Raw genomic sequence first — 20,967 nt, 5'->3', positions numbered from 1 at the left:
CACATGGTTTTCAGCAAAATGAAGAACCTCACAGGGTCTTGTCTTACAAAACAAACTTCAACTGTGGCTAATGCTGCTTTCAAACTCCTTAAAGTGCCTGCATACTGCCGCAGGGGCTGTCCCCTGTGGGATGGCATGCATTGCTAATGTGCAAAGAGAACCTGGGATTTCAACTTGCATAAAAATTTTAGACAGGTTTGATTGTGGGGAGATGGAAGGAGCCCTCAGCAGTTACAGTGTTTGGGGCAGAGAAGGGAGCCTGTTAAATATTTTAAGGAGGATTCAGGTTGGTTAGGGCTGACTTGGACGCAATGTGGAAACTTCTGTTCTCAAGCTCTATAGATGACTTGGGGTGGGGTGTCTGCCAACCCAATGACAAATGAAACCCTGGCATGGACCCCTTAGCAAGAAGTGGCTCTACAGTTGCTGTTCCCAAGGCTTCCACCCTGGAAGGCGTGTCCAGAGTCTCTGGTATTTGCAGAGTTCATAAACCATGTGTTTATGGGTTGGTGATTTTATTTTTCTTTCTGTTCTGTTGAGACCTTTTACTCCGACGTTTATCTCTGCATGACCTCTGCATATCTCACAGATGACCAACAGCGATCCACCCTGAGTGTGGCTAACTGACTAACACAGTTTTGCTTGTCACCTCTCTGCTGGGGACAGCTAAGTGAACTATGTGAAAGAGGTTCCTGGCCCTGCGGAGTTTGCTGCCCAGCAGGAGAAACAGATGTTAGGAGAGGACAAAAGAATAGTGGGTGGGGAGTCAGGAGACCTGGAATCGGGTCCTGGCCTCGATCCCAATTAACCATATGGCCCTCTGGGCTTCAGTTTGTGTACTATAAAATGAGTGGGCTGGAAAGGATAACCTCTTCAGTAACTGATTCCTCACCTAGTGTGAGTTTTCCCTTGCTGAACAGATTTTCACACGGCCTTAAATTTGCTCCACATCTAATTTGGGAACAGGGCTGGGAGGGCCTTTATTTATGAAACAGGCCTCACTTATCACCAACCAGGCTTTATCAGATTGTGATTGTTAGGTAATAGAAACTTGAAGGAGCCTCCTGGATGGGCCCACTTACAATGTGATATTGGTAGGAGGAAAGGTTGCTTCCAAGAAAGAAGTCCTAAAGGTAGCAATTCCATACAGATTCATCTTAAATATCTGAGTTTCTATTTTCAAATGGTTATTGATCGGGACCAGTTACCTTTTCAACTGCTGCTGATCTTTGAGGGGGAAAAGACACAAAAGCCTGACACGAAGGAAAACGAAAACTGCTTGAAATAGGTGTGATTCACAGGCTACAGCTTGAAAGAAATTAAACTGAGTGAAAAATAAGCCAGGCTGTGGTTTCAAATAAAATAGGAAAAAATACCGTTAAAAAAAAAGAAGAAAGAAAAAAATAGAAAATATCCACCATTGGTGACTATGCAGTGCATCCTTAGCTTCCTGAAATCTATCACCATCAGCTCAGTCAGTTTTGGCCTTGGAAATTGTGGGAGTTTCATTAACATGTTTTAATAGAATGATGGATCACATGAATTTCTTTTTTTAAAAAATCAATTTCTTTGATATAATTAGTATGCATAGTTTCCCCCCTCCCCCCGCCCCCATCAGCTTTGCCTAGCCTCACTCACAAAATTAGCCACATGGTCATTCTTATGTCCCTCACTGCCCTCTCTCTCCTCAATGGCGTAAGTATACTTCCTGACCCCTGAGTAATCCCTTCTCTTGGGCTATGAACTCCATACCCATTGGCCTCCTGGGGGACCACATCCATCAGTCATTCCCTTTATTACCCCATCTCTTCTGTCTCTTGTCTAATTGGCTTTCCACTATAGTGTCTCCCATTTTATATCAACCATCCAACCAATCAGCCCAGTGAACAACCCCTCAGGGTTTCTCCTCACCGTCTACCCTTTTCAGACCATTCTGCCCACCCTATGGGATCCAGGGAATGCTTTCAAGTTCTTATAGAACTTGATCTCTTACTGCATTTTTTCTCTTTACCTCTTCCTCTTTCTTGACATGCTATCCTTCCTTGATTTTCTTGATGCTGTTCTAACTTATATCTTCTCAGTCCACACAGACTTCTTTTTCTCTGATTTTACCTTAAGTTATTATTATTATTATTATCATTATTATTTGAAATCTGTGCTCTTCCTCAACAGTCTCATCCATATCCATGATTTTAATTATGACTTGGGTGCTGATAACACCTAAATCAAAGCACATACAAATCTTTAGGAAAGAAGCAACATACAAACAAACAAATCTCACCCACCACAAATGTGAGTTCCTGCAGACTTCTCTCAGGAGCTCCTGACTCATTCACTGCCTGAGACACCTTGAGGACATTGTCCGGCAGGCAGCTCCATTTGCCATGGCCACCTCAACTTTCCTTTCCACACAAAACCTGCTTCTTCCAGTTAAATACATTTCAGTCTTCATCAGGGACATCACCAAGCCAGAGCTGTGTAAATTCAACTAACCTCTAAAATTCATTTATTCTGCTTCCTCATTCTCTCTCGAATCTGACACCCACCCCTGCTCACACATGCCTTTCCACCAGCGCTTTAGTTTGGCTTGCATGGACTTTAAAAAGAAGGATGTTGGCAACTGCCTCTTAAGGCTCACCCTGCCTTCAGTCTGGCGCTCCCCAAACCATTCTTTACATTGTGACTTGTGTGATTTTTTAAAAATGCTCCTCATAGTATTCAGCAAAAAATCCCAGACCTTCATGACTCATTCCCAGCTTGGCCATACAGACTCTTTTCTCCCATTTTCCTGAATAGGCATTACCCTCTAGTCCAATTGAATATGGTGGGTCACCAGAGCCTGCCCAGCTGAACATCCCCTCCATGTCCTTGTACCTACTGATTCCTCTTCTGGAACCACCCCCATGCCCCAATTCACCCTGTTAAGTGCTAATTATCCAATAAGGTTTCGTGAATGTTTCTATCTCAGGAAGCCTTGCCTGAGTTGGCTGTCTTTCCCGGATCATATAATAACTTTTGTAACAATTATCATATTTTATTAAAGTGATTAATTTACTATATTTGCCTTTTCAGTTGATGGTAGAAATCTAAGAAATAGAATTGTGTCTTATTTCTGTATCCCTAATGCCTACAGCAGCATGAGGCACATAATTTTTCTTCAGTAAACTATTATTGAATGAATGAATGGTGGACAGATGGCTGTCTGTGGCTTTAAGCTGATATTCTATTATCTCAGTCAACTCAATGGGAAACACATTTCTTTCTCAATAGTCCAAGTGTAAGTTTGGGGAGGATGCTTCTTGGATGTTTCCCTGGGCATGTGCTAATTGCTGAATTAATCACTGTAGCCAGGGAGCTGCGAGACCCTTACTATCTAGGTATGAATTTTGTTCATTGTTAGAGAGAGGGATATGGTCAGTCCCATACATGCTATATAAACTGATAGAGGCAGGGAAGTTCATCACAGAAAAACTGATGATTTATTACCAGAAGCCAGAGGATAGGATGCTCGGCAGCTACCGCCCATGTTCGCCATATTGTGTGCAGACAGTCTAGGTATTGGGGAGAGCTGGGGCTGCACTTTGCTCCATGTGGCTGGCTGAGGCAGCTAAGAGAGTCTCTTCAGTCTCAGCTCGTATCACTGCTGTCTTAGTCCGCTCCACCATTAGATGGTGGATTATAAACATATGGGTGGGTTATGAACAATGGGAAATTATTCCTCACAGTTTTGGAGGCTGGGAAAACTAAGATCAAGGTGCTGGCAGATTCGGTGTCCGGTGGGGGTCTGTTTCCTGGTTCATAGGCGACCTGGTTCCTCTGAGTCTTTGTGTGCACTGTGTCTTCACATGGCAGAAGGGGCCAGGGAGCTCTCTGGGGCTTCTTTTAGAAGAATCCTAATCCCATTCAAGAGAGCTTTATCCTGTGGCCTAATCACCTCCAAGGGTCTACTTCCTAATACCTTCTCACTGGGGATTAGATTTCAACATACGAATTTTGGGAAGACACAGGCATAGTCCTCAGCAACTTATTTTTGTATTCTAGGCTCCAACCACACTACACATAAAACCCACTGATGATATGCTGAAGACACAGGCCCTCCTTTGTCTCGGAGCCATTTTAATATCCGTCCTTCTGTGGGGAACACGTTCTCTCTTGCTCTCCTTCCCCTACTTCCAGGCTAATGTACTCAGTTTCTCACCCATTTCCTGGATATTAAATAGGAGCAGGGACTCTTTTGGGTTCCTTTGGCCTAGTCCTTCTGTTTTATTAGAGAAACTATGTAGAGTCAGCTGATATAGGAGAAAGCATTTTTATTACAATAAATAATGAACTCATATTTGTCTCACATATTATTTGTTGAATGATGGAAATAATTATTTTCACTCTAGGGCTAAGGCTATATACTCCAGTCAGTTTCATTTAATGACATCATTCATTCAACAAATGACACGGGGACCAGCATGAGGTCATGGTGTCATACTGTCAATGTCACGGTGCTTGCATCTTTAGCGAGAAAGGAAATATTCTCAGGAAGCTTGTACGGAAACTACATCACAGAAACAATGTCGGGAAAGGCAGTAAGTATTTACTCAGCATGCCAAGACTCTCTAATGCTCATTTATGGGATCCTCCCAGAAAATAATGAACTTTGGCCATCTCCCTTGTGATACCTGCAGACATTTATGCTTAGAAAAGAAACTTCTCCATCATCTTGACATGCCCTTCAGTGTCCTCCAGAAACTGAAGTTTGAACTTTGTTTTTTGGCATCATAAGTGGCTCCTCTGGAAATTGCCCTGATGTGCTAAATTGAGCATTAGAACAGCACTCCTGGGGATCTTTGCTATATCTGCAGTCACTTATTCCAAACTGAGAGAACAGGGACATGAGCGCCACCAAAATACGTGTGTGCACTCACGCTCTGCACAGGCAGAGGCTATTTCTGTCCATGGAACAGTGGGCAGAGGAGGAGAACCAGCAAAGTGTTATGCACCTTTGCTGACTAACAAATGGGACGAGGAGAAAATACAGGAATTAATCTTTGAGTTCTTATTTTTATGACTATATCTATAACAGGTTGAATGAACCTATTTACACGGATAGATAGCTTTGAAGATTGTAATCATCGTATTTCCATAGAATAGATTTCTGAATAATTGCATTTTTGTGTTAAATATGTCACAAGGCTATTCCTAACCAGAATGCTTTTCATTTAAAAAATGTTTATTTGTTTATTTAGAGAGAGAGCATGAGCAAGAATGAGCAGGAGAGGGGAAGAGAGGGAGGGAGAGACAGAATCCCAAGCAGAGGCTCTGCGCTCTCAGTGCAGATGTGGGCCTCGAACCCACAAACCATGAGATCATAACCTGAGCCGAAATCGAGAGTTGGATTCTTGACCAACTGAGCCACCCAGGCGCCCTCTAACCAGTATGCTTCCCCGAGCAAAACTTTGACTAGAAGTCCTGTGGTTGATTTTCCTCCACTTGATGACGTACTCACACTATGTGAGTTTGGTGAAATCTCCTACACTTTCTGGTTTTTCTCTTATTGTCCTCAAACCAACACACTCTCTACTGATGCCACTGGGTAATGAAAACAATGAACCAAAGATGGGCATCTCTGGGGAAAACACGTTGTGAATGTAATGGATAATTACGGTGAGAGAGAGAGGGAGGAATACAAATAGAAACCAATAGTCTCAGATTCGATTCTAACCCAATAATAAAGAACAGTTAAGATAAAAAACTAAATATGAACTGCAGTAATGAAGACTCAGTAAGAACATATACCCTGAAGAGCGTAGAGACTAACTCTACTGCTGTTCTCTCTGAAACAATGACATTAACAACAAGCATTTGTTGAACGCTTCATACATGTAGGTGCTGCGCTAAGTGCTTTTCCTAGGTCATGCATGTATTTATTCATCAAATATTAATTGAACACCTATGACATACAATGGGCTGTACATTATCTCATTTATCCTGCCACAACCTTGTGAAGATATCTATTATTATGCAATCATTTAACAAACGAGGATGCTTAGCCTGAGAGGTTAAGTAATTGGCTTGACGTCTTCCAGCTTCCAGCGAGTCATGGAGGTTTTGGGACTCAAACCCAACTCTGACCACAAAGCCTGGGCTCTTGACTGCACCATAGTCACAAGCATGGCATGTCACGCCTTTAACAAATGTAAGGAACCTGGAAAAGGGAACGGCAAAGATTTTTTGAAAACCCACTTCCCCCTTTAACAATCACTTTGGTGTCTGTCCATAGTTCATTTCATTTCATGCACATTACAGCCCTGTGATGTACTTTCTGGACTTCATTTTAAAGATGAGGAAACTGGGTCTCATAGATAATCAGTGATTTTTCCCCCCCTGAGACACATGGCTGGGAACTGGCATAATTAAACCTAAATCCAAATTTCAATTCCTATTTTCTTTCCGCTGGGCCTTTGCTACTCAAAATGATTGAGGGAAGGAAATTTAATCAGGAAACATCAGTGGGACTGGGGCTGTGTAACCTGGAGAGGAGAAGGGGGCTGAGCGGCATGACCGCTTTCCCCAGTTCAAAGAGTTCAAAGGAGAGCTTGAATCACACATGTGTGTTCTACATCAGGAAGGGCATCTTGACTCTAAAATATTGGGGTGGGTTTCCATAAGGAGCCCGAGGACTCACCTTCATTGGAGAGCCAACTCTTCCTGCCCCAGGTAAACCGAGAGAGTCGCAGAACTCCTGGGCACCCTATGGAGTCTTATGTGGTAGAGAATCTGAATCCAGCCACGGAGCTTGGGGGGGCCAAGGGTCTGCGCTGTGAGTGAGGACTTGGCCTGAGTCTCCCTGGTGTGGATACTGCTTCACCTGCAGGGATGGATGCTTTTTAGAGATTCTTTCCAGCTCATCAGTATGTGTCTGGATGTCTGTTCTTGTTCAGAATGTGTCTCTCAAACGTTTCCAGTAAATGGCAGGGAGCGATCTGGGGGTGCAGGGCATGTGCATGGAAATGTGTGAGCGTGCGTGCATGTGTCTATTTGTCCTACTGCAAGTGTGAAATTTCTTTGGAGTCTCATGCTTCATAGTAAAAATTAATACAAATGTGAGTTTTATTCCTTGATATTCAATAATACAATATTTGTATTTGCTCAAACTTAAACTACACTTTATTTTATTAAAACATTTTTTTAATGTTTATTTATTTTTGAGAGAGAGAGACAGCGTGAGCGAGGGAGGTACAGAGAGAGAGAGGGAGACACAGAATCCGAAGCAGCCTCCAGGCTCCGAGCTGTCAGCACAGAGCCAGACGCGGGGCTCGAACCCACGAACTGTGAAATCATGATCTGAGCTGAAGTTGGATGCAACTGACTGAGCCACCCAGGTGCCTCTAAGATATATTTTAAAATTGCTTATAACTTAAAATTGGTGCTTATCCTGTGGCATCCTGCACCATCGCTGGGGCTGCACTTACTGTGCTGCGGTGTGAGAAGCACTGGGCTGTGCATTGTTGAAGTTTCTAATTCTGATGATCTTGCTTTAACTCATTCCTTTTGTCCTATGCAGTATTTGACATCATTTCTCTATTTTCCCCTGATCTCCTGGCTCAAAGAGGGGGGGGGCACTGGATTAAGAACCTGTAGATTTCCCAGTGGTAATAGATACTCAATTAATCCCTTACTAATGATTTGTGCATAACAGTTCCTAGGCACTTTACAGCATTTCCAGGAAAATAACATTTATTGAGCATTTACTATACACCAAACATTTTGTAGGTTTTAATCTCATCAAACCCTTATAATACCTCTGTGAGATAGCTTCTGTTATTATCCCCGTCTCACAGATGATGAAAAGGAGACAGACTAACTTGCCGAGTTCATGCAGCCAGGAGGTAGGGGACCTGGAGCTGAGATTCACTTCCCAGGCAGGCTAGTTATTCTGGGGTCACCGGAATAAGTTGTCCTGCTCCTCTGGGGAATTCGGGTCCTATTAGCCTTGCTGGCTCGGAGAACACACTGAGCATATTACAGCCCTTTCTTCTCGTTAGTGGCTGTGTGAGTCACCTCAGCCTGTTGGCACTTGGTGTGAGGTCAGAAGTCACAGATCCATCTGCCCCCTGGGATTGGGGGCATCAACAAAACGGGGTGGAGGGTTGGAGAGAGGGGAAGGTGGACCACCTCCGCCAGCCCAGGCTCATAGGGAAGAATGGGGTAATTCTTTCTCTTGAGTGATGTACTTCTTGGCTCTTGGCAGTGGAGGTGGATGTAGGGAGGGCCAGTTTGCAGGCAGCCGGGCAGGTGGCATTTAAAGGAGCTCTTGTACACAGTGTTCCTCGCTCCTGTAGGAAATCTGCTTTGTGCCCAAACCTTCACTTCACTTGTGGTAAGAGCAACAGCAACAGTCCCGGGGTTGGCAGGTGGCTCACGGTGCCCGTGCCAGGCTAATTGTCTCTGGCCCTCGGACCACGCTTTCCTGGCACGCGGTCTTCCTGGTAACTGGAACTGCTGACTGGCACGTGCTGTGCTGAAGGAAGGGGTCAAAGCCTTGGCAGCCAATGACCGGCTGCGGCCACGAGGCCCACATCTCCAAGGCTGGCTCCAGGTGGTAGCTTTGCCGCAGTCAGGGGGCTGCTCTGTGTCCAACCTTCGCCCCTGGACTCATTCTTAGAGTCACAGCCAGGAGATGCCTGCGAGGAGAGCCTCGGCGTCTCAGATGTTGTTGGGGATGCAGGTGTGGACATTATCCAGTTATTCCCGCTGTTACGAAGAGGGTTTTTTGTTTGTTTTTATTATTGTGATTTAATGTTCTTTTTTTTTTTTTTTTTTTCCACCTCCCCCTTGGAGCACGTCTCTTAAGCATCTGCGGGGACCTCATTTTAACAAGGTGTGCAGATGATTTGCATCGGTTTCTGTCTCCTTTGTGTCCCACATGCCATCCCTTTAACCACTCTCTGGTCAGTCCCCTTAACTCACTGCCTCAACGTTCTCTTTTCCTTTCTCTAGAAAGCCTGTCTCAGAGTTTAGTCCTCTATTCAGGAGGTGGAAACTACTGGGTGGAATCTGACGGTTAGACTACTGCTGCCGTCGGCTTAAGGTGTCCACTCATATACAAAGAAACTCTTGACTGAGCTCGTGTCATGTGTCAGGCACCATGCTAGGCACGTGGATTGTCACGTGGAATGGAGCACAGCTGGTCAGTGTGCCCGTGGAGCTTCAGGTCTAATGACAGCTGCATTTCCAATGTGCTTGTTCCTCTGAGCCCATGTTCCTGTTAAAGCCCACTCCCACTTTCCACACTGGCTGATGCAAACCCTCCTAATGTTTCTTGAGTCTGTTACCAAATCCTCCCTGATCTCCAGCCAATGGAACTTGGCAGTCCATTCCACAGAGAATTCTCCATATCTGGTGCCTTTATGCACAAGCCTCTCCCCATGTGTGCCCACCTCCACCCCCATCCCTTTCTCAAGGAAGAGGTGTCCTTCCTTTTAGCGAGTTCACTTTGTGTTCCTATACTCTGGATCCCATATGAGCAGCCTCTTTGGGGATTTATTCCTTTAGAAAGCGTGTTTCCTTTCTCTGTCTCTATGGGAATCAGCATATAACTCTCTTTGGTCTTGTCCACACTACAACAGCTCTTCAGAGCTGAGTGCCCACGGCAGCCCCAGCTTTTGCCCCTTTTCTTCGCATCCAGTCTTCTACGTACACTGATTTGACTTTCAGTCTCCTTTTTCTTACTCTCCACTCTCTGTATGAGTGACTTCTGTGTCGAATACCTCACTCCCTTGACCAGAGTTCTACCGAAGTTGGCCGTGTTATGATCATCAAATCTCCTGGTTAAATCCACTGACGCCAAGAACACTTCCGCCTGTTGCCTTTTTCCACATTTCCCTGAAGTTTGGCATTGTCGACCGCTCTCCTACTTTTGAAGCCATCACCTTCCCTGGCTCCTGAGACGCCATCTACCCCTGGCTGTCTGCCTACCGTTCTGACCCTCCTTATTCTTCTTCATGGGCTCCTCTTCTGTATCCAGCTGTGGGGGGTTGGTGTTCCTCAGAGCTCCTTTCTAGGACCTGTCTTCTAATTCTAAGCATTTTTAAGGCAATACTACCCATGCCTATGGCTTCAATCACCATGTCTCCCTCCTCAGACCTGTCTCTTGAGCTCTAGACTCTTAGTGTCTACTAGTTCTTGACCACTGATTACCTCTGCCCACGGGCCCCTCAGTTAGCAAGTCCGACACTGAAGTCATCATCTCCTTACCAAGCTGGCTCTTCTTCCAAGATTATTATCCCCCCAAAAAAGACAGTGTGGTCCCCTCTCTATGGCCTAGAAACTTGGAATCGTCCTTTACTTCTCTTTCTTCATTTCATATATTCAACAGAGTATCATTTCATGTCGATTCTATTTTATAAATATAAATACATATATATGTATATATATTGTATTTCTCTCCTCTTCTCCATGTTTGGATGTCTACTGCTCCACTGGACTGAAAGCTTCTATAGGGCAGGGATTATATGTTATTTATCTTTATCTCCTATGAATATGACAATGCTGGACATATAGTGGATGTTTAATAAACATTTGTGTAGTGAATGAATGACTTCTGGAATTTTCTTTCCAGAAGAGAAGACTGAGAACAGTTAACCAAACTTGGACACTGCCCCATTTTAGCGTAACTGTTGCATAGGGGTGCATAATTATTGCTGACATTACAATGACACATTTGGGCATAGCACTGATTAAAAATAACGTTAGTTGATTTTTTTCTTTAAAAATAACATGTTTATTGTAGAAAAGTTAGAAGAGAAAAAGAACATCATCCACAATTCCATTATCTAGACAAACAGTTACTGTTAATCTGTTGACATAGGACCTCTCAGTTTGTTTTCTAAATTTTCACTTTGAGTAAAGAAATTGGGTCAAGCCTGAGGCATGTCTCAGCCACTGAGTTGTCCCGTGCAAGAGTAAGCAGTAATTAAATCATAGTGCACACAGCTTCGTGGCAAATCTGACCTGGATCTAGGTGGGTGTTCACATCCACCAGCACTAATCTGGTGGGTAGAGATTAACAGCATTATTAGCAGTGATGATACTTTTGTTAGATGTCAAACCAGGGTAGTTATTCCTGTGAAAAGCAAGATTTTCATCAGTGGTCTGGCATTTGGAATGGGGAACAGAGACTGGGAAAGGAAATTCACATAAATTAGCAAGCAGCCCGGGCTCCAATTCCAGTGGATAGTAGGAATGAAGAGCAGGAATCAGACATGAGGACAGGACATGCGGGGAAGGGATAATGTGAAATCTGTAGCTGTTCTAACATGAGGAAGACTACGGGATGATGCAAGGGCATTGCCAAGGACTTGGGGTGTCAGGAGTAATTTTAGCCCACCTCCTGGTGGGGACGAGATGCTAATGTACTGTCAAGCTGGACAAATCTGGTTAGAAACCAGGAGGAATTGAGCAGCCAGGCTGAGAGACTTAGTAACTGTAGATATGTGGGGCTGGTAAAAGCAGGGATTGATAAATCCCAAACCTTTGGAGTGGTGAGATCTATTTCATTCTATGATCTATTTCATTCTATGACCCATATAGCTGTTATATGCCATATGTCGAGATAAAATAATTAAAGCTAATTAAAATTAATTTTGGTTGGTGAGTGTTTGAAGAGTTTCATAATAACTCTTGAGATAATTAGAGATGCTTTGGGATGTCACAAAAGGAGCATTTGGAATAACTGGGCTAGATGTTTAAACCAGAGATGTGCAGTGAAAGCTAGTAACAGAATGATAATTCTGTAGTTGGAAGAACACTGAATCAGGAAGGAGGACTTGGGGGCTGTTCTCTGTATGCTGTTAAACTGTCCCTCTGAAATCAACAGCAACCACCTTGCTTTGTAGCATTTGGGGGTTTCTGTGTAAAATTTCCCACCAGGGTGGATTCCAGATTACCAACGGTTTAACTACTGGCTCACACAATTCCTGAATATTTAAGAATCAGCTCTTGGAAGCCTGGTGCAAGGGAACTCCCAACAGACCATTGTAATCCTGACCGAGCGTCCAGTTAGCTTTGTGATCTTGGGTAAATCAGTTCACTTCTCAGGATCTTAGTTTTATTATCAGTAAAGTGAAGTCACTAAAATAACCTCAAGGTCCCTTCCAGAGTTGGCATTCCAGTAATGTAGCTGGTGTTAAGGGTAGGACTACCATCGTGTCATAAGCCAAAAGAGTTACATCAGATTTTCATGAACGCTATTGTGATGTGCTGGAACACATAATTTGATACCTGGGTCTGTGTCATAATCAAACCTCTTCCGCTTCCTGCTGTTAATGTGTATGTCCTTCGCTAGTATTTCTTTTTAGGAGGGTTAAAAATGGCAGTACAGCCAACAGCTCACCAGTGGGAGTAAGAAACCATTACCAGGGTCAGAGAATTCTACACCCAGTTCGTTGGCAGGCCCTAGGAGTCGGCTGAGGGTCTGAGACGAAATCGTATAGTTTAGGGACATCGCCTTATCTGACCATGAGATCCACCCGGGTGGTCTTCCCTAGACTAACAACAGGAGAGGGTAACCTGCTCTTGCTTTTTGAAGTCAAGGCCTGTGTCTTCATAGTTAAGTGTCTCAAGTCCTGGTACATAACAGGGCCCCAGTAAGTATTTGTTGAAAGAAAGAATAAGTGATTTGAGGCTTTTAGAACAAATTCTGAATTTTTAAAAATTTTTCCCCAGCTTTATTGAGACGTAATTGAAATATAACACTACGTAACCTTAAGGTGTATAACATGATGATTTGCTGAATTTTAAAATAGTAATTCACAAGTGGACATGAGCTTCTCCGTGTCTGCCTGAAGAAATGCATTTTTTAAAGACAAAAAATTGTTTTCTTTTTGTAATAGAAAACTGACCGGTGCCTTCAGTTCGATACATTTTCCTTCCATCGGACAACACAAGTGATTACACAATCAGAACCCGACAGGGAGAAACATGAATGAGAAAAACCCAAACCAGACAAACCAGCTGTTTACTACCCACCAGTGAGTTTCTGCCTGCCTCAACCAGTGGAATTAGCTTATTTTTTTCATTAAAAAAATTTTTGTTTTTTAATTTTGGAGAGAGAGTGAGAGACCACGAATGGGAGAGGAAGAGAGAGAGAATCGTAAACGGGTTCCACGCTCAGCACAGAGCCCAACGTGGGGCTCCACCCCACAACCCTGGGATTGTGGCCTGAGTCAAAATCAAGACTCGACACTCAACTGACTGAGCCACCCAGGTGCCCCAGCTCATGTGTTTTGAAAGGAAAAGATCATACTTATTTATAAAGCATATATATTTCTCTATCAGGTGCCACTTTACTAACATTTAATCCTCATAGTGACTCCCACAAGCTAAGTATGGTTATTTCCCTTTTAGAGAGGAAGAAACTGAGACTCCGAGAGGTTGAGCATTAGGGCCGACAGTTGCAGCGCCATGAGTCAATGCCCCAAAGGTGGTGCTCTTCTCACAGGCCAGGCGGCCTCAGGCTTTCTGGATTTCCTCTCCCTGCTTTCTCGGTTCCTTGTTTGCTCTGGGATTTGGATGTAAGTCAATCTGGCTCAGCCCATGACCAGGCAAACAGAAGCACCAGCCTCTGACAGGGTTCCGAGCAAATACGCCAAGTCAGGCCTGTCCCAGGCTGGGGTATCCGGGCTGTACTTTGCCCTAGTGAATCAGCTCCATGGAAGCCAGGCGGTTGCAACAGATAACTGACTGGCTGTAGGTCTGAAGGCCAGGTAAGTCTTGGTAGATGTGGCGCCTGGACTTTGACATTCTCCAAGAGGAGAGAGACACTTGTGGGCCTGGAGAGAGCTGAAGGAAGCCACGCTGACGGAAGGTGGGAAGCCGTCTGAGCAGGTGTGTGGGGATGCTCGCTCCCTTGCTTTCTTTCTCTTGGCTCAGCTGTACTGTCAGAATGGGAAAGTCAATATCACCCTTGCTGGGGCCAGGAGGGTCACTTATGTGAATGTGGAAGTGTGGCTTGTCACTGGAGATGTGATGCCTTCACTTTGAGAATCTTGGGTGCCTTTCATTTGGAGTCCTTTTTTTTTTTTTTTTTTTAATGTTTATTTTATTTTTGAGAAAGAGAGAGCATGAGCAGGGGAGGGGCAGAAAGAGAGGGAGGGAGACACAGAATCCGAAGCAGGCTCCAGGCTCTGAGCTGTCAGCACAGAGCCTGACGTGGGGTTCGAGCCCACGAACTGTGAGATCATGACCTGAGTCAAAGTCAGATGCCCAACTGACTGAGCCACCCAGGCGCCCCTCATTTGGTGTCCATAATTATAACCTGAGGTCTAACCTATGAGAGTTGATATCTCAATAATAGAATGATGTGATTTCAGTGAAGAGATTGGGTTTTGTGCCTTTGTGATTGGAGAAGGGCTGTCTAGTGAAAATATCTGGGGACAAGACAGGCAAAAGAGGCTTTCTTCTTGTTGAGTTTACTTGTGTCCAAATAGTATTGAGTTCTATAGACCTTCAGGGAGGACCCAGGTGCCCTTTCACTGTGTTGGGGCACTTGGATTTTGCTGGGATTTTTTGGAAAAAGCTTTCATCGCACCTGACTGTTTTCAAGGGAGGGGGCTGACACTTTAGGAAGGAAGGTGGGAGTTTTTCTGAGCTGTGATAGATCTGAGGTGGAAGGCACTTCTGTGCCTTGCCCTTCTGGTATGTTCTGCTTACAGCTCTTGGCTCAGAGCTGTGGACCCTGGCTCCATGGCATTCAAGCAGAGTGATATCTTGATTTCAACATATACCCTTTGACCTTTTGTTCCGATATGATTTTTTTTTTTTTATATTAGGCTGGGAGTTTCAGGAGTGGGAGCAAATTAACCATATTTGATCCAAGTCTTTCAACCTAAAACAGTTCCCAGGAGAGAAAAAATGAGGTCTGATTGAGGTAATATATCCTCCTGCCATAAGAGAATCCCCAAGTCACCAGTAAGGGCTGACACGTGCTTTCTCTTTGGAGGCAGCTGGATGCAGGTTCTTCTCCGTGACACGGGGTGGAGGAACTTGGAAGGCAGTATGTCTTCAGAGCTATTTCTCATTTTGAAGGATAAGTTGGGAAAATTAGTTTGATGCTAGGAGACCTCCAGATTTAAAAGTCTCCAGCCAGGAAGATTAGTGAGACATGGCTTTCTGGCTTGCCATGAAAGCAATCCCAAACTTGTCTCCCCTAGAGGAAGGGCAGGCAGGGCCACATCATAGGGCCCAGTTCTTCTAAGAGGTTAATTTAAGGATTCAGAAAAGATGTCTCTTGAGATCCATTTAAGCTTCTTTTTGTTTAGGAAATGTCTGCATCCATTCATACTGCCCTAATGTTATCTCTGATATCAAACACTAGCTACTTGTTTCATTGAACAATTACTATATACGAGGCAGTGTGTTGGGTACTTTTCATAAGTTGTCACTGACTCTGACAGTAACCCTGCAAATGAGTCGTTATGGTCCCCATTCCATTTCTCAAGGAAACTGAAGCTTGAAAAAAATGAACTAGCTAATAGGTGGCAGAGTTAGGATTTAAACTCTAGCCTGTCTCTATGCGCACTTACTTCTCTGATAGCAGGGGACCTCCACGGTAATTGTTGAATGAATAATTGCTGGTGGGGATAAATGAACAAACATGTATTTAGTTGGGATACTTTGATGATGTTTTGGAGCTTAATCTATGACTGTTCTCTGTCTCTCCTGCCTCCTACACCTCTTGTTCCTCCAAATATTCTTTTTAATTTTTAAAGCATCATCAGTATAATTGTCTAGCCTGTTATTTATTTCATGTGTCTGCTTGAGATTTTCCCCCAGATATCTCTATATCACTGCCCAGGTGTTTTGTTTCAGATAAAAGATTTTGAGGACTGTAGATGCTTTATTCAGAAAACCTAATCAATCATCATGTTTGGATATAAGCCTAAAATGATGTTGTTGTTGTTTTTTTTGTCTGCAGGAACAGAAAATAATTACATAACTGAATAAAAACACGAGGGAAATTCTGAGGGTCAAGGATGGAATTTTGGGCTCCTCAGTGGCCACCTCAGCCATGGGGGAGGCCCACAGCACCATCAAAGGATCCAGACCGAGGGCTTCAGAGAGATGGAAACCATCGGCCCGTTCCTCGCTCTTGGTACAATGGAGAGAGGTACCATCAATGGCAAGACACGCACAGGAGCCCCCAGCCACAGCAGGACCCCAGGACGGACAACCAGCAGCCCCATTATGCATCCAGGCCTGGGGAAAGGCGTCAGCCTGTGTTGGGAGTTGACTATTATGAAGGTGGTTATCCCCGTCAGTTGTATTCAAGGTATGGCTCTCACGCTTGGAGTTCACCCAGCTCTCCTACGTGCTTCTCAGTAGATCGTTCTCTTCCTTCTTCCTTTTCCTTTTACTCTTCCTCTTTTTCTTCTTTTTCCTTCTCCACCCTATTACATTGACTTAGCCAAACACTTTCCCCTCCCAAATTGGATTTAGGTAACTGAAAATAGTATTTCCCTCCTTTTTGTTCTCTGGTGGGGCTTCTTAAAGAGGCAATCACAGCGTGACTGGGTGTTAGGGCCAGGGCAGAAAGTAGAAAGAATGATGGATCCAAGATAGCAGATGAGACCCTTTGACTCGGGGACGGCAAAAGGCAATATTGGTAGATTATGGAAAATTTGTCTTAGAGCTCCTTATAAAAACTTCTCAGTGTTGTTCACGCTGACACCACCAGCACCAAGAAGAGACTCAGTGCCTAGAACAGTACTCAGCGTGTGACTGGCATACAGAAAAAATATGCATGGGATGAGTAAATGGGAACATTTTAAAAAAATGAAATTGACCTGAAAGAAAGCAGGTACAAGCTTGTAGTCTCCAAGTTCAGAATGAAGAGGTCTCCATGAGGTAATGCTAGGAGAATCTGGAATTCCTGTTCGTGAATCCTGATTGATAACATAGGATTTAATATTTTATGGGATATTGGAAGTCATGTATGTTTTACTTCAGCTTTTCCAGGTGGAGTGATATTTACCTGCCTACAGATTTCGGGTTGAAATTATGACGATTACTGTAAGCCTTTGCTCCATGAAATATTAAAGAATTATTAGTTAATAAAAAGACTAACAATGTGACATTCTTTCCTCAATCTGTTTTGTATTGTTGACTTCTCAAAGAAGGTATGTCGAGGACAGAGGCAATGAAAGCAGTCAGATTTAAGAGAGTCCAATGTGACTTCTTCATCTCATTTCCATCTGTAATATGCATGGGACTTACAATGGCCTGTTGGGTACCTACACAGTCATCTCAGGAAAGGATATTCTTTTTTTTTTTTTATAGCATATTTATTTATTTTGAGAGAGAGAGAAAGAGACAGAGACAGATATATAGAGGGACAGAGAGAGAGAGAGAGAGAGAGAGAACACATGGGGGAGGGGTGGAGAGAAAGAGGGAGAGAGAGAGAATCCCAAGCAGGCTCCGCACTGACAGCACAGAGCCTGACATGGGGCTCAAACTCAGGAACCGTGAGGTTGTGACCCAAGCAAAAATCAAGAGTCAGAGGCTTAACTGACTGAGCCACCCAGGTGCCCCAGGAAGGGGTATTCTAAGATAATTTCAGGGCAGGGTTTTCTAAAATAACATCATGTATTGTTGGATGTATGTATTTGAGGAGTAGGGGAAATCAAAGAGAATGAGACACTTGATTTTGCTCTAAAAATCCCAGCCTTGTTCTGAAATAAAGGCCCTCCTCCTGCTGATTCTGGATCTTCTGTTTATAGGATCTAGAATTAACTGCAATTTTAAAGCGGGTTCTAGACTGAGGTCACAGATTTGTCCTCTGAAGTTATTTAGTTTGTCAAGTCCTCCATTGGTTTCTCTTTTTACCATCCTTGAATGACTGACCTTTGCGATATTTTAGGCCAGGCATTGAGGATCCGTATCAGAGCTATCATTCTCCAACCCTGAGGGAAGAATATGCTTATGGAGATTATTACTACCACAGACCCCCGCAGCAGCTACAGGAAGAAAGAGGTATGGAATAATCTCTGAAGAGCCTTTGGGGTGGTGCAGCTGATCTGGTAGACAGGGCGTGCTCAGAGCCTCGTCTTGGCCATCCTACTTGGCTGAGGTAGAACCCCTGTCCTCACCCACTTCTTCCTTGGCCAGATGAGGCCACAGCAAAGACACTACTGCCAGATGTCTTGAGGGGAAGAGACAGAAAGGAGTCATTTTCCTTTGTATGTGTCAGTGATAGCCCTGAAACTATCATTATGTTACCAGTGTCATGGCTAGTTCGTACTTCGTCCACATTTTTTCCTCCACTCCACGTTACAGCCAAGATTACAGTCTCTGACCAAGTAACCGTGAAGTCAGTTCTTAACAATGAAGTTGTCAAGTGTGTGGCTGGGCTGTGATGAGTCTGACCGTCATTTACCTTGAGGGTGGCAGATATGCACCCACAGGAATTTATACTCTGCCAATACTGAGGCTTTAGGTATGTGTCGATGGCAGCTTCTGACCTGCCTGCAAAGAGAAATCTGTTTCAAAACTGAGAACGCACACCCATGATCCCCATGATTATACAATTGTATGGAGCCAAGGTGGTTGATTCAGGAAGGACTGAGGAGCGTTCTGTTGACTCCCATTGTTAGCGCTCACGTCTCAATTTTATTCAATTTGGCAAACATGTTTTTTTATCTCTGGTGCTCCGGTGACTCAGCCCCACAACTCGCTGCTGTCTTCCTAAACTTTTAGGAATGGGAAATGACCTGTCTTGATCTTGTTTTCTCTGAGGGTGCAGTGCCAAGGCGAGAGAGTCCTTATGTGTGGCAGGAAGATCACCGAGATCAAAAGTACCTCAGTGAGCATCATCACGAAAACCAGAATAGTCTGTAAGTGTGAAAGGAGAGGCCAGCTCAACACGATCCAGCCAAACTCACACTATGTTAGGCAAGTCTATGGAATCGGGTGCTCGTCTCTGTCTCCAGAACCCCCGTCTGCTTCTACTCTGGCCACGGGGTTGTGGGAGTAGCCCAGGGTGGCCCAGGCCAGCTGTCAGTGGAGTCTTAATTCTGAGAGGCAGCTCTCAAACTTGGGGTCAGCTGAGTCCTGTGAGGTTACTTGAGGTCCACCCTACACGAGAGCCTGGATTCCTTATTGGCCTCAGAACAGATGTGGCTTGGCCGAAGTTTGCAAAATCGGGTCCTGCCCGAGGCTGGGCTGTTTCTCCTCTGCCCACTCCTGTGCGCGGAGAATGGGATAGCCCCTGGGAAGGAGTGAGCAGAGAAGAGCATTTTACACAAACACCTGTTCTGGTGTCCTTCGGCCTGGTGCCTTGACCGTGTCTGACCGACTCACCAACCCAGCTGCTCTGATTTGAGTCATTACAGGGTGTGAGGCTGCAGAGACCAGCCCTTCTCCACAGCGTTTGGGTTACTTCCAGTAACTGCACTGTGGAACCCAGGAGCTCCCGTTTCTCTGGTATTGATAGATTGGGGTGGCCGAGGGAGGACAATGCTCTTCCCTATGGCACACAGGCCACCTGACACTGCCCACGCTCTGCAGCAGAAGTCTGCAGCTCACTCTGGCTGGCTTGCCCAGGACCCCCCTCACCTGCTCCTGTGATTTTGCTGTAGATCCAAGAGTCGGAACTCTTATAAAGACAGTCCTGCTTCTAACACTAGGCCGGAGAGGCCTGGGGACCTGTTTCCAGAGAGTCTGCTAACGGGAACCCAGAAGAATGAGGTAATCTGAAGGGACACGGGGGCTGGTGGACTGTGACAGTGCATCATACCAGACAATGAAATAGGGGCAGGGCAGGGCCCTTGGGAGTGGGGGTGGCCAGTGGCCAGAGGTCTGAGCGGTGACATCGTCCCCTTTCTACGGAGCCTCCACTCATACCTCCTCCTTTCCTTGCCTTCCTGGGGCCCTGATCTGGCCCTTTGGCATGCGTGTGTGTGTGTGTGTGTGTGGCTGGATCAGGAAATGTCACCCAGGTCACTCTGAGGTGCTGGCAAAGAGGAGAGGCTGTCACCGGTACCCCAGTGGACTGGCAATTTGGTTTACCCAGCAAGTGGGGAGTTGCTAGACTCTCTGAATTCCGGTCTGAAAAGCAGAGCTTGGAACCTCTCTTGACTCTTCCAGTGCTCGCTTCTGAAATCTTACTGCGTATACCAGCTGGGTCACACAATGGCGTTCTTATATATTTTAAAAATAAACTTTTAATTTTAGAATAATTTTAGATTTTTGGAAAAGTTGCAAAGATACTGCAGAGACAAGCTATTGATTTTTGACAGTCTTATACCAATTTTGTTTCCAAGATTAGATATGTATGATTTTTGAGAACATTTTCTCCTGTATACCTAAGGCTTAACAGTGCAGGGTACAGACTATGTGATATATGCCCATGGTATCATCAGAGAGCCTAAATCATTTGTCCAAGGTCACAGCAGCTAGGTATCGATAAAACTGGGATTTGAAGATTTATTTTTTAATTTTTTTAAATTTTTATTTATTTTTTTTAAAGAATTTTTTTTTTAACGTTTATTTATTTTTGAGACAGAGAGAGACAGAGCATGAACGGGGGAGGGTCAGAGAGAGAGGGAGACACAGAATCTGAAACAGGCTCCAGGCTCTGAGCAGTCAACACAGAGCCCTACACGGGGCTCGAACTCACGGACCGCGAGATCTTGACCTGAGCCGAAGTCGGACGCTTAACCAACCGAGCCACCCAAGCGCCCCTATTTTTTTATTTTTAAGTAATCTGGACGCTGTGCAGAGTGTGGCTTGAACTCACAACCCCAAGATCAGGAGTCTTATGCTCTACCAACTGAACCAGCCAGGCGTCCCGACAAAACTGAGATTTGAATTCAGGTCCCGTGGCCTCAGGGCCTACACTCTTCCCACTAGGCCTTAATTCATTTTTTTTTAGCCAACACCTGTCAATTAAATGATCACTTTTTTTTTCTTTCAACACAT

The 20,967-nt window shown here is 44.6% G+C and overlaps 1 protein-coding gene across 1 annotated transcript in view; it reads left to right on the top strand.

The window, feature by feature from the left end:
• Nucleotides 1–3,965: 3,965 nt before the first annotated feature.
• Nucleotides 3,966–20,967, top strand: part of SEC16B (SEC16 homolog B, endoplasmic reticulum export factor) — a 34,893-nt gene continuing 17,891 nt past the window's right edge. Inside the window, exons 1-6 of the mRNA XM_049634013.1 lie at nucleotides 3,966–7,373; nucleotides 15,968–16,321; nucleotides 17,909–18,021; nucleotides 18,791–18,881; nucleotides 19,253–19,298; nucleotides 19,633–19,734. Of these exons, the coding sequence (XP_049489970.1) occupies nucleotides 16,026–16,321; nucleotides 17,909–18,021; nucleotides 18,791–18,881; nucleotides 19,253–19,298; nucleotides 19,633–19,734 (648 nt within the window). The 5' untranslated portion in view covers nucleotides 3,966–7,373; nucleotides 15,968–16,025. The remainder of the gene's footprint in view (nucleotides 7,374–15,967; nucleotides 16,322–17,908; nucleotides 18,022–18,790; nucleotides 18,882–19,252; nucleotides 19,299–19,632; nucleotides 19,735–20,967) is intronic.

Source organism: Panthera uncia, chromosome F1 (genome assembly GCF_023721935.1).
Source record: "Panthera uncia isolate 11264 chromosome F1, Puncia_PCG_1.0, whole genome shotgun sequence".
Classification (NCBI taxonomy): Eukaryota; Metazoa; Chordata; class Mammalia; order Carnivora; family Felidae; genus Panthera; species Panthera uncia.
This window is presented reverse-complemented; position numbering and strand designations above follow the sequence as displayed.